At 42.1% G+C, this 14157-nt stretch overlaps 1 protein-coding gene across 3 annotated transcripts in view; it reads left to right on the top strand.

The window, feature by feature from the left end:
- FILIP1 (filamin A interacting protein 1) overlaps positions 1-9863 on the top strand; it is a 756098-nt gene extending 746235 nt beyond the window's left edge. For 2 of the 3 annotated variants that reach the window (XM_086926517.1, XM_086926515.1), the window contains exon 7: positions 9194-9863. In XM_086926517.1, the coding sequence (XP_086782643.1) occupies positions 9194-9234 (41 nt within the window). In that variant the 3' untranslated portion in view covers positions 9235-9863. The remainder of the gene's footprint in view (positions 1-9193) is intronic. The other variant, XM_086926516.1, reaches the window with a different exon arrangement.
- Positions 9864-14157: the final 4294 nt, after the last annotated feature.

Genomic DNA, 14157 nt, shown 5'->3' with positions numbered 1-14157 from the left:
TGCGGTCGCTAGCAACTACTGATTCATTTTATGGTTAAATACTCAAAATCGAACCATTGAGATCCTTGAAAAGAAAAAGGTCCTTCAGTAGGAGACATAGGCAACATAATTGGTTAGTTGCTGGGGATCAAACAAAACAAGTTTGGAGGCATTTGGTTCGTGCTAACCTAGGATGATTGCTCATTTTCATGGGTTAAACCCATGTTAGAAGTTAGAAGTGCCATCAACTAAAATGTATTGAAGTACCCATTCGCAAAATCGCATAGGACCTATAACTCCACCATTAAGAAACACTTCCCCAGGATTGTTCGTCACTTCTCCACATTAGCACTTGTTCACTAATCACATAAAAATGACCTTCAAAATCACTCTGTTCTTTTATTTCACCTACATCTTTAGTTTTCTGTTTTTGAAAACTACTTCACCAACATATTAAGGTAAATACATATAGAGAGTTTTTGAACAGCTGCTTTCTCTTGATTGTATTTTTTACAAAAAACAGTGGACCCTAGTAGTTTGAGGGATCAAGGTAAGAATAGACATAAACTGAATAGTAATTGTGTCCTTTGTCCAGCCGGACAGGAATTTATTTGAACGATGCACACAATTGAAAATAAGTCTTAAAGTAATGTGAAGAGGGCACAACCCGTGACCTACAGTGAACAAGACAAAACAACAAATTCAGGCAAGAGCGAACAAAGCGGTCTGTATACTTATAATCAGTGAACAGACTTGATTATGTTTTGAGGTAACATTGTACAAAGCATTCATAAGCATTTTAAGTACATATGATACTATTGTGTCGACGACGTTTCGATGCCGAAAACTTAGATACATGGCATCCTCTTCAGGACAAGTATATAAATCATGTTTGTCTTGGAATTATTCAACAGTTGCCTTTCATACTACATACAAATAACATTTGTGGGAAAAATGAGGGAGAAAAAGGGGGGGGGGACAGTGTGATTACAAGGCCAGGCATGTTTTTGGAGACCAGATGTGACATGAATACATTTAGTGATAATATATGGCAGCATGCTAATATTCGTACCGTAAGGACAGTTCACTGCTGACATGCTTAGTACTAGACCAAAGGTGACCGCTGTGCAATGAAAGACGGTGCAGCAAACTTGGTATGATACTAAAGTGTACAGGTACGATTTGTCTAGGAACTGTGATTGGAGCCCGGCGTAGTATCAATCTCAATTTGGGGCCGCATCAGGGGATAATTATAATGCAGCACTCAGGGGGCAGGGGGCAATTTGATCATGTTAGGGGCCGTGTGGGGCTGAAATGGGTGGAATACAGCCAATAGTGGGCAAACTCTATCTGTGTACAATAAAAGTATACGTCCATGTCTGGGGCACAGAGATGACCCTGTTCAAAGGGGAGTGTCTGAACTTCCCATGCCACCTAGGGGCTGCTTACCTACCCATGTCAGAGTAATTAGGTTGGATCAAAGGCATTGATGGAAGTGGGCAGTGAGTGGGAGTGGAAGGTTATTGAAAAAATGCAGGAATTTAGGGAGCACCACCATTTTAGTGACCGAAACCCTCCATGCCAGGGACAGCAGCATCATCCTCACTGGCACTTGGTCTTCCAATCATGTCATGAGTCTGCCATAGTTAGCATCCCAGAGTGCACCTATGTCCCTGCTGAGCCAAACCCCCAGGTAGCAGACTGGTGCCTCTGCCCACTGTAAGGGGTATTCTGAGATAAAAGGTTATGTGGTAGAAGTGAGCAGAAATATGATGGATTTAGATCAGTTGATGGTTCTTCCAGCCCATCCACCAAAGTGGATGATTTCCCGAATGACAGGAGCAGTGTTAATTGCGGGGTCATAGATGCACAGGGTGACATCATCCGCATACATGGAGACCATATTTCTCCTAGGGGTGAATGCAAGCCTACGACAGAAGTGGTGTTGCCATAACCTCGCAGCCAAGGGCTCCATCACAACAGCAAATAGTATGAGCGACAGGGGACAGGGGACTGCCGGGTTACCCTGGACAGTCCAAAGAGAAAAGTGATCATGTTGTTCACTTGCAGATGCACCATAGGTTGCGTGTAAAGCAATTGAATTGGTCATAAGAAGTTACTTCTGATTCCAAAACGGGCTCGGAAATGGAAAAGGGAGAACCACCACAGCGCTCAACTGATGATTAGAGGAAAAGAGCAAATAGAGTGCATAGGTTTTGTACTGTTAATCAGCTGCGAGAAAGCCAGATTGATCTGGGTGAACAGTATTCGCTGTTAAGTGACAAAGGTGGGAAGCAATTAGTTTGGCTAAAATCTTATCCACATTAATCATAAACTAAGATCTGTAGGAGTCACAATACCAAGGTGATTTAGCTGGTTTCAGGACAGCAACAATTAATACCTCCTGAAGTGAGGGATGCAGTATACCACGGGCCAGGGCCGCCTCATACACTGCCAGAAGACAGGCAGCAAGAGTTGGAGCATTTTCCATATAAAAGTCTACAGCTAGCTCTTCTAGGCACGGTGCTTTGTCCCCAGGCATACTTTGGATAACCTGTGCAATGTCCTCAGCTGTAAAAGATACATCTAAGAATTGGTGTTGCTCATCATCAAGCCCGAGTAATTGTTGATATCATAATAAGATGCCAGGGCAGTAGAATTATGTGGCAGTGAGGAGGAATGCAGGCCAGTGTAGAATGTGGCCATGAAAGCACGGATAGCATTGGAGCTTGTGTAAATTGCCTGCTGGTCATCCACAGGCTCCATAATATGGTTGCTTGCCTACTGTTTATGAAGTAGCCTGGCGAATGTCTTACCCACCCAGTCTCCCTCTATGGTGCCAAGCAACTGCCTCCCTACCAAAAAAGGGCATCTCCCTGATTGCCGTCTCCTCATGTTCCAATAGTTTACTCTTAAGTGATGATAGCGTATTCATGTTGTTGGTAACAATAAAACAAATTTCTGGCACTCAGAAGTCTGACCCTACTTCTGTAAGGGTCCTATGCAATGCCAGAAGTATTCAAGACTGCTTAGCGATGCATGTTCCATGGATCACTACCTTAAAGACCTCCCTTAATGTGGAAGGAGAATCCACAGAGCGGTCATAGTGTCCAAAGAAGACAAGAATGATTGCTCTAATCTCTGCTTTGAAGTCTGGTCTCTAAGAGCACTAGAGGTAGCTTCCAGGAGAAGGCCCTCACACCAAGGTCTGGGGGGAAATCTCCAATAATACAGGTGCATGGTCGGACAGCATTCTGGGTAGGTGTGTGACGTTGACAGTCCAAGTGAGCAAGCACCAGCAGGTGGAGGGCGCAACATTAAGGGGCCCATGTTTCACGATGTAGGCAGGAGAGAGGTCATCACCAAATAGTTCCCTTAGCATGGTCTCGACAACCATTTCCATCTTTTCCATGACCGTAGAGTCAGGGATACCAACAGTGTGCAAATTGTACCATCAGGAGCACACATTGAGATCAGCTGCGGCCTGTACAGGTAACAGCGGTGGAGCTGGGTTGGGTGGGAATTCTACAGACGACCATGAAGGAGTATTAAATAAATAATTAATTTTCCTTTGGCTGCGTCTGCCAAAATCCCACCCGGCCCCATCGCTCTTACCTGCACAGGCCGTTACTACTTGAGATCCGCATTTTTATTTTTGATGACTTCCAGCACCCTCTCCAGCTAACCAAAGAACATGTGAGCATTTTTGATGTAAGACGTGTAGTCATTCAGCTGATCTATGCATTCCTCATGCTTATCACCTATTCCTTGAGGCAAAATAATCTATTAGTGAGGAGGTCAATTTCAGAGTCAATGCTGTTCAGGTTGTGTTTAAAGTCCATAAACAAGGATTTAATGTCTTGAGCAGTGGTGGCATCCCTGCTATCCTCCATGCCCTGTGCACAGTCCCCCAGCTCCATGTCCATGGTGTGTGTAAGATGCCGAGATTCAAACAATAGTATGGCTTGCTTGTTGTTACTTTTACCCATAGGGCAGGTCAATGCGCTCCGAGGGGGGCCAGGGGTGAAGGGCGTGTATCAGATATGCCAAGGCAGGAGCGGTAGCGTCTGTGGTTGTCAGGGTCTGGCTACTTCCCACTAGTCAATCCCTCGGTGGCAGAACCCCCGTGCGTTTTGTGTGCAGGTTTCCAGCATCAGGATCGCACTGATTCAAAGTGCAGAGTCCAAAGGATAGCATCTGACATTTATTTGCTCAGAGTGGAGGCGAGGTGGCATGATGAATCTGTAGTAGAGGGGCACACCTAGCCGAGGACGCCACGTGCTGCCATTGCCAGGGTCCCATCACTCCCCAGGGAGCAATCACTGGAGGGCTGGATGCAGAATCAAGATTCCTTGCACAACATGCCATCCTCATGGTCCAACAATAATCTGTAGAGCCTGTTATGTTAGATTTACCAGATGGGCTGACGGGCATCCTCTGGCAGAGAGCAACAGAGTGACTTAAGGAGAAATGCACGATGTCTGTGGGAAAGCAAGCGGCTATCTCCGGGACCCACCGGGATCGCAATTCTAGGTCGCCCTGGGCAGCCTATGGCTCCAGAATCTCCCTCTCTAAGGCCGGCGGGAGTCGTCCCCTCAGAGGGGCTTGTTTCCCCGGATTTCAGCCTAACCTGCCCTTCTGCTCAGCTGCTGGCTGTGGCAGCAGCATTGTGACGCCAGAACTTACATTATTACAGTTGCGTGGCTATGGCATTACTTTAAATAATAGGCTGCATCACAAGTTATAAAGAAATTTGAGACTAGTTTTTATACAGGGATTGCAGAATCCCATATGTTATATTAAAATAAAGGAAGTTGGGTGAAAAGGGAACAACTCTGAATTCTATGGTCTATGTTTACTTTCCTATATACATTAAATGGTTTCAAAACATATATGGGAAAAGGACTTTAAGTGTCATGTGATCCGCTCTTCTTTGTATTGTAGTTCTTCACCCTGTTTCTCTCTGGTTTTATAGTTTCCATCTGTTTAATTACCAAGACTGGAGATTTATATTTATTGTGCTACTACACACATCATTGGCCAAATACGGTAATGGTTACTATCAGAGCCAATGTGAACCCATCCCTTGGATAATTTAATCCTTTTCCATTACTTTGTCTTGGGTTCGAGCCACCTTTGGAAATTAATCTTTTTGTTCATACTTCCTTTCACTCCCTTGATTTTATTGATGTTTGCATTCACCAAGTGTCCTTTACCCAAAGTTTCTACTGTGTCTTTGTTCCTTAGTTCTCGATAACTTCCATACTTTAACTTGATTGAGATTCTGAAATCCACTAGGCCAATATGCAACTGAGGATTTGTTTCTCTGATCACCCAATGTGCTAAAGGTGCCTCTGTTTCGGCACCATGGCTATGCATATATTGCCCAGTTTAATTCAGGCTCCTTCATATTTTCCGCGTGGTTTGTTTTGTATCCCCTATTCACATCCTCATGTCATTTTTATTATATATATTGGGCTGGAATGGTTGGCAACAGTTATAGGCAGTGTCTCATCGTTAACATCAATGAGAGTATCTTCTGTTAGAATACTTTATCCTCATTTACTTGTAGCTATACTGTGCAGTTTGGTTGTCAGGATTCCTTTGGATCAGAAGTGTGGGTGATGGTCACAGTATTCCCAAGACTTGTTCTCTTTTTATTTTGACCATTTTCCATGTGCCTGCATCTGTTTAGGTTTTACAGAAAGGGCCACACAAGCCTCTGCTGCCCGTTCTGTGATACCAAAGTGCCCCCGGGGGCGCAAAGCAGGCACACATGCCTGTTGCGCCTCAAGGGCACTTTCCATAATATGGCCGATTTGTATCTACTTATTGATCCTTAATCATAGAGTTAACTTGGTGGCTGAGTGAAACTTCTATACTAGAGCCTTCTCTCAATGAAACTTAATGTTATCTGAAACTTATGATGTCCTTTTATGGTTTGGTGCATTCATAGGTTCTTGCAGTTTCAGCTAAGTGTATCACTGTAGGGAAGAGGAGGTGCATTTTTTTATTCTTTGAGTCTTCTTGAGAGCCTTCCTCTTTCCTTTGTTTACCTACTTATTGGGGAAAGGGGGCAAGAGGATGGAGTTAAGCAGAATGTTCCCTCATTGCATGGCCCCGTACAATGAGGTAATCCTTTTGCCGCTGTATCCGTGCTATTATAGATGTGCGCTCAGAGGCAAATATTCACTCTAATCTGTTATTGGTTTTTGAGTGAGGTGACAAACCAAGGGTAAGCTGGGTATCATCAGCGTGCCTGAAGAATCCATTCTCCAACTGGTGAAGTACGTTAGCCAACGGGCGCAGGTAAATGTTAAAGAGCAACCGGCATAGAATTGAACCCTGAGGCACCCCACAGTCAATTGCTGCAAATATAAAAGAACATTTGTTAATGATAAGACAAAGTATTCTGCCCATAATACAACTGTACCACTAATGCCAATTCTTCTGAGTCTTGTGTTCAGGATGCTGTTGTTTATTATATCAAAGGCTGCAGAAGGTCAAGTGGCACAAGGGCCCTTTGACCTTCAGCATCCATGAGTCGTTGTAGATCAACCAAAACTAAGACTACTACAAGTTCGAGGTTGCTACATGCTAAAACCCCTGCCAGACTGGGATATTGTTAGATTCCACAATGGCCTGTAGTTGAAAGAAAACAAAAGTCTCCAACAGTTTGATAAACAAGGGAGCAATATTATGGGTCAAAAATTATTGGGGGTTCAATGGATCTGAAGAAGGTGTGTTGAGCAGGGGCGTAACCACTGCAAGGCTGAAGTACCACACCTGTTTCCAAGGAACAGATAGATAGTAATAAGGTCTACTTTGTGAATGATAATATTATTTTCTGCATGTATTGACAGGACATATGTATAATGGGGATAAAGGGAAATGACTATTTAATATGGCTTCATGAAAATGTGACTCAAAATTAGGATGCAATGCATCAAATGTTATATGAGCAATTTCAGGAAAGAGAATCCATACAGTCAGTTCTCACTCAATATATTCCCTAACAGATAGGAATTGTTCACTAAAAAAGACCGATAGGTTTTCACATGTCATGAGATGACATTATGTCAAATTGAGCAGAAGCGGGTTCTTGGTACTCATTTACAATTTTAAATAGTTCCATGGACATGTTAGGAGCGTTCAGAAGCCACAAGGAAAATATGATTGTTTAGCTACTTTAATTTTTTGGGTGTTACTCTTTAGCCTTTTCAAAATATGTATAGTTTAATTCATTTTTGTAACCTCTCCACAACTGGCTTTTTATGGGACATAGTTCTGTTTTTCATTTAGCATGTTCAGCTGAGAATCATGGACTAGCCGACCTTCTTGTGAACTTAGAGTGAAAGTAGATAGGAGCTTAGTTATTTCCAAGTTCATGCATTTTGTTTCTTCTTTCCAGCAATCGCCTATAAAGTGAACCTCTGCTGCCGTCATATTTCCATTTTACTAAATCTGTCAGCACAACCACTGAGCTATTTCAGAGTGCCAGGTGGCAGAGCAGATATAGGCAGCTGAGGAGGTGTTCATGACTTACTGACTGCCCCTGTCATAACCTAGTTCCAGCCTTTAATCTTTGTGTGTGCTGTGTCCTAACCATGAGGCATGTCCAAATTGTATGACTCTAGAGAACTTCGTACCTTGTACATGCTCTGACCTAAGTAGATGACACGCCTTATGCATGCTTCACTTAAAACTAAGGGCTTGATGTAGGTAAATGACATTTACCGATTCGTAAATACCGAATTTTACCGATTCGGTATTTACAAATCTGTAAATGCTATGTAGGTATTTTCTACCGATTTTTTTACTGAATGTGTAACATTCAGTAATTACCGAATCGGTATTTACCGATTCGGTAATTGCCATTGATTCCTATGGGCCTTGAGGCCCATAGGAACCAATGTCAATTACCGAATCGGTAAATACCGATTCGGTAAAATTACCGAATTTACAAGGGGGACAGGGTGTCACTTTGACACCATGTTGCACCCCTGATTCAGGCTTGTGTGCCAAGTGACACACATACATGCCCTCAGGGCATGTATGTGTGCCACATGGCACAGGTGTACATGCACAGATGTGCATGTACACAAGAATTCGTTATTTACGATGCAATGGTATTACATGGTAAATAACGAATTCTTAGGGGCCTGTGGCACTGTTTCCAGTGCCACCTACATATAGATTTACCGAATCGGCAAATTTACCGATTCAGTAAATTGACCGATTCTGTAAAATATAGGCCCCCAAATCTCAATCACCAAATACCGGTCGGTAATGGCCGAAATCGGCCGTTACCGACCGGTATTTGGTGACCTACATCTGGCCCCTAGAGTCATAGCATGTATACCATTTCCCTGCCTGCTCAGTTTTTTAGCAATATACACTATAATGTGAAGAGGGGAATAGTGCAACATCTTTTGGTTCATGGCATTTTGATCACAATCTGATACTTATGGTGGGATTTAGGGCCATATGTATCATTATTGGAAATAGTGATTACCTAATTGCAATTCTCTGCAAATTGCAATTAGGTAATTGCTATTCCTAATGTCTGAAACTCCATGAATTCCATTCAGCGATTCCTAGTGGGTAGCAAATTGACCTATGTCATAAATTTTAATGAGGAAGGTTAAAATTTGCGACCCATTATGAATCGCTGATCTGTTGTGGATCCCTTCCCATTTGTGAATGGGTTACCACCTACTTGAAGTAAGTGGTAAAATGTGATGTTTTGCGACCGCATTTCAGTCGCAAAACATTCTTACATACCGAGGCGATTCGGTATTAGGAAGGGATGCCCTAAACAAGACCCTTCCTAATACCAAATTGGTTTGTATGCACAATTCCAAGTTGTGATTCGGTAACAAGTTATTGAATAGCAAATTAGAATTCATACATTCCAAAATGCATTTTACAGGTCGCAAATGGCCCTGTTCTGCAAATTGGGCCCGTTTGCGACCATAAAATGAATGATACATACGGCCCTTAATAAGGGATCTGGAAGTTCTATAAATTTAAGAAGTTTCCCCAATTTATATAAAATAGTACGGGTACTGCTGGAACTCCACAGTAATGAGTAGGCATTAATTCTAAGGCTTATTATTGTAATTGTGTTTGAGGTATAACAGATACGTTTCACCACTTAAAAAAAATATTGAACATGTTATTTTTTTTGTCTTTGTTTCCTTAATATTTCCAGAAAGCATCATCATCCATCAGCTAAGGCTGAACTCAAGATGAAGAGAGCAGTGTTTGCTGAATTTTTAGGACAAACAGCGCATGAGCACCACTTCAGTGGGCTACTGATGCCGTCATCTACCGGCAACGTCTTCGAGGCTGCATCAGGACACACCAGCGAAGGGTTCTGAGTAGTACGACACCATCCTCAAGTCCAGTGCAGCGGCCATCCTATCCTAATGTCATAAACCTCATGGTAACAAAATGACACCACCTGTGTGCCAAAGGGAACGCAGCACTGTCTTGCACGTAGACAACGTGGAACCTTCTCGATTTCAGGAATTGTCTTACCATTGTAATTTAATTTATTTTACAGTCAATATTGTCAGTCCCTATTTACGTAGTCAATCAATGCTCTAGCCATTCAAGTAATGGGCATCACAGTCTCCAGGACGGATCTGCCGGTGATTTAGAGCTGCGCACGTGCTTTGTAAGCAAGAATGCCGGCTCGTGCAGCTGCATCCTGTCCACCCCTGGCTGGCACGGGACGCCTCTGTGTGATGTAAGAAAACAAGAGTGCTCCTTTGTACCTCCGAACAGAATTGAACCATGAACGCGTAATGTGTATGATAATCTACCTTTCCCTTGTTTCACACTGCCTATTAAATTAGGAAATCCAAACAAATATGTAACTGCATTTTGGTGTTTTGTACCTTTGTACTTTGCTTGGGCAATCTCGTATTTTACTAGAAACATTGCTTTTATTTTCATTTTTCGGTGGCAATCTTCAACATGGCTTGTGTATAGTCTAATCTTTAAAATAGAAAGCACACCGATATTTTAATACAGAGTTTCTCAAAGGCACTGATAAAGAGGGCCTGGGTTTGCATGCATATATTAGGCCAAGTGTTTGGTTTACAAGCCCTATATATGTGACAGATTTGCATTTCGCATGCAAACACACCCTTGTTTGTCACACACGTTTTGGCCGCTGGTTCGGGAATAATGTTTACTCATATCACCAGACGTAGGTTGAGTTTTCATTTGCATCACATGTAAGTAATGCACTGCAGCTAAAGAAACAGACCTGCTGTCAGGTGGGGCGTGCTACTGCCACGCCCGCATTTTGAAGTCATTAGATTACACGGCAAACAAAATGTTTTTAGGCGTCACAACCAGCATTGCTCCTCTGCGAGGACGAACTAGTACCCGTAGACATGATGAAATATAGAGCAATGGATGATGGGAGATTAAGAGAGGAGCGTCACGGTAACTCAGAGCTGCAGTAAATAAAGTACTTTGAAATAGGCATGAGGAAAATGTCATCCCAGTAATGAATGATTTTGAAGAAGACTGTGCGAAAGGTGGTATGTCAGTACGACAGCAGTGTGAACTTTTATGTAGCGCTTCCTGCACTATCCAAGGCTATTCCACTGCAGAGTGAATGAGGCGCTATGAAGCAACTTGCACCTCGCGCAGTGTGCGAGGAGGCTCAGGTGTAACTCAGTCAGAGCATCCCGCCCGCCAGACTGAAAACACATTTTGTGCATAGGGTGCTTTGTGGTTTTCGTACAATAAACACGGATTTGTTAAAAGTGAACGGGTTTTCGAAAAGAAGTGTGTCTTTTATGAGTCTGACCTCTCTAACCAGTCTTTAAAAATACATGGCCTTAGTTAACATTTATTGTACAGTTTTACACTCTGATGCTTTTCCTTAATTCTAACATTGTGTTGCTCTAACTGTCTTCTGGTCAACGCCGCTTGCACACCTCAAATGATTAAAAAACACAAATGTTGCCAAACCGTCTAGTATCATTAATAGCACGTTGTGACTAATGTAAGGTGTCAGATTTTATGGTAGAAAACTCACATGCACGTGGAACGTTCCAGCAGCATAAAGCGCTCTAATATGTAGCTGATTAACTGAGGACAAGGACATTTTCGACATAGTTATGCAAGTGTGTCGAAAGGGTTGAGCCGAGTACACATTACCACCGGTTCTGAAGGTACGGTCTTGAAAGCTGAGCAGTTAATAAGTGTTGAACTCATACATAGGCCCTTGTTCCAAGTGACGCGCTAAAAAAATAATGCATTTCACACTCAAAAATCCGCTATGTAGTCGCCTGACAAGATTATCAGCCAGCCTGCGATTTTAGCACATGCAGTGTTAGTATGGGCAACTGCACAAAGTAATTGTAAGTACTGATACTGTCCAACACAGTTTTTATACTGAAGCACTCCTTACAAGTTGGACAGATAGCATGTACTATTTACCACAGATGGTAGTTACCACAGGCATTGGTACGGTATTTATAGAATGTGGTAGATACGCCAGATTCAAAGTTTTCAAACTGAAAATGAGGCTTAACATTCCTCAGTTAACCCCAAATTCTGCGTATTTGTCTTTTCTCCGTACATTTTAGCAAGTTTAGTTTGACCATAATCACAAGTTAAGGGCTAAATTCTGATCCCTGTGTAAATTCTTAAATGGATTAGAATTGCAAGTTTTTGATAAATAACACACTCAAAGTTTTTCCCTAGTAGATTTCCAGTAGGTCAAACATTCCAAAGTTGACCAGAAGAAAAGGCCAAATAAAAGGGCAAAATATTAGTAATTGGGTGTGTTAAAAAGGATTCTGCATATCATACATCACTTTCCTGCTGAAAACTCAGAATAGAAAGTATTATCAGCTGTGGTAAATATCTCATACTGTGGAAAATACCCCACCCTATTTCAACCAACTTGTAACAAGGGCCATGATTGTATTTTTTGCATGCTGGTCTACCTTAAAGTATCACTAAGCGCCGATGCAGATGGTTCTAGCACTCCACTGCAGGTCTTAGAATGATCTGCATTCTGTGCAATAGATGGCTTATTGCACTCCCCTCTTTGAGATTACCACGGTGGATGTACAGATATGCTAGATATGTTGGCTTCCATGTGGACTTCTGATCTAATACGTAATTTGTGATGTAATGAGGAAATGATTATGACTAGGGAAAGAACCAGGGTTTATCATTTATGGTGTGGTGTCGTTTAGAAAATAATGTAGTGGAACGAGGCAACGTAATTGTAGTAATGAAATTACAATGGAATCCAAAGATCGGCTTAATATTTGTCACAAACAGGAATGTGTTTTCTGTCAGAATACCGTTATTTACATCTCAGCCAAGCAGGTAAACACACACTGAAGAATTGGACACATACCATAATCCATTGCTTATTAACATGTAAGTGATCAGTACAGAATGACACTGCAGTAAGATATAGTGCTCCATGGAAATAATAAGATCCCCAGGGTGTCCCCCTTCTAACATGCAGTGCCCACACTGGACACTATAGTTTTGCTGTTCATGTAACCCGTTTTGTCCTTGCACTCATTCCTGTGTAGATGCCCCTCTTCAGTGGATGTAAATCCGATAACACAATGAGCATGTTTCAAGAGAGTGTGAGATGGAAAGACATATCTTCGTCTGCCTCTCTCATCACAGTCAACCCTTGATGTATGGATTGTGCACCCGCAGCCTGGACACAAGCACCCGTCTCACCTTCCCCAATTTTTTTTATTTTTTAAATAAGCTTCTCCTCTCCTTAACGCCTTATAAATAAAGCAACTCCCTTCACTAAAGTTATTTATTTTATATCTCCCTAGGGAGACAGGTACTGCTTGTTTTTAATAGAAGGCAGTGAAATAACCAATTCCTATATTTCGATGAAGACTCTTAGCCAGGCACGGTTTATGTTTATTCAGTCCTGTTGGATCCATAACTGGATACTGGCACCTGGATTAGTATAGATGACTTGCTTGACTTATACGGAGTTTATTGACCAGGAATAAGTCAACTGTAGGAGCCTTTGCAAGAAAAATAATATCACTGGAATATTATGTATTTGGTTTCTCTGTATTACTTCATCGCCATGGTTCCTGAGCTGAAGCAAAGCCATTTTGACTCTCCCGCGTGAGGGTCTAGATATGTGTAGATTCGTTCCTTGGCGCTTAAGATCATGGTTAAATAGGATTCTGAAGGGTTTCTGATGTGGAACTCCATAAATGGAACACAAGGTAGGTTACTTCATTCTTATAACATCATTGCCATAGTTCCTGGCAAAACAATCCTTGGTTATTGGTTTGTAAGTCCTGAATCAGTATGGATGAGTTTTCTGGCTCCTGTAGCACTTGTGTCCAGGGATAATGAGGTAATCTATTTATTTTGGAACGTCACAGGGTAGAACTATGTTAACTTTTAAATGCTCTTATCATCTTTAAAGAGGTGTTGCTCTAATCCATGCTGCAGAATGAATTAGGTACAAATATAAATATGATTAGATATGTTTAAAAAAGGAATGGGTCAATTTCCGAGAGGAAAGCAAGAATCCACAAATATGAGGATTTGAAGTGTTGTATTAGAAATAACAGATCAATGTTACTGATCATTGTACTGTAAATAACGATAGGTGCTCCAAGTGAGGGCGCAGTGTGAGTGAAAATTAGTGAGCCATATGTAGTAGAAAAAGTACAGACAAAGAATTAGTATATTTACAATATGTACATAGGGCCAATACCCATTGGATATTTGAGTAAACCAATCACAACCCCCATGATATCAGTATTTGAGTTTGGAAACCTCCTCAATTCCTTTGGAACAACCAGGCACGAAACATGTAGACCCCACCTTAGAGACTGCCTGTTAGGAAAATTACTTTACCACAGGGCGTCCAATTTATTTTTACTTAGGCAGGATTCACCTTTACCATTAAACTTATTGAGATTAGGCTTGACCCTGACCTATTTTAGATCACCCCTCACGTGCACATAACCACTCACTGCCCCCACCCCCTTACGCACCCAACGGCTTCTCCATAAAAGATCTCCGACAAAGAGCCCCGGAAATGGCGAGCCCGTCGAGCATTGCAGCGCCGTCTCGACGAGGAGCAAGGCCCATTGTTGAAGCATGACACCTCTCGGGGTGTGTGAAGACAACATG

This window comes from Lissotriton vulgaris, chromosome 6 (assembly GCF_964263255.1).
Source record: "Lissotriton vulgaris chromosome 6, aLisVul1.2, whole genome shotgun sequence".
NCBI classification, from domain to species: Eukaryota; Metazoa; Chordata; class Amphibia; order Caudata; family Salamandridae; genus Lissotriton; species Lissotriton vulgaris.
This window is presented reverse-complemented; position numbering and strand designations above follow the sequence as displayed.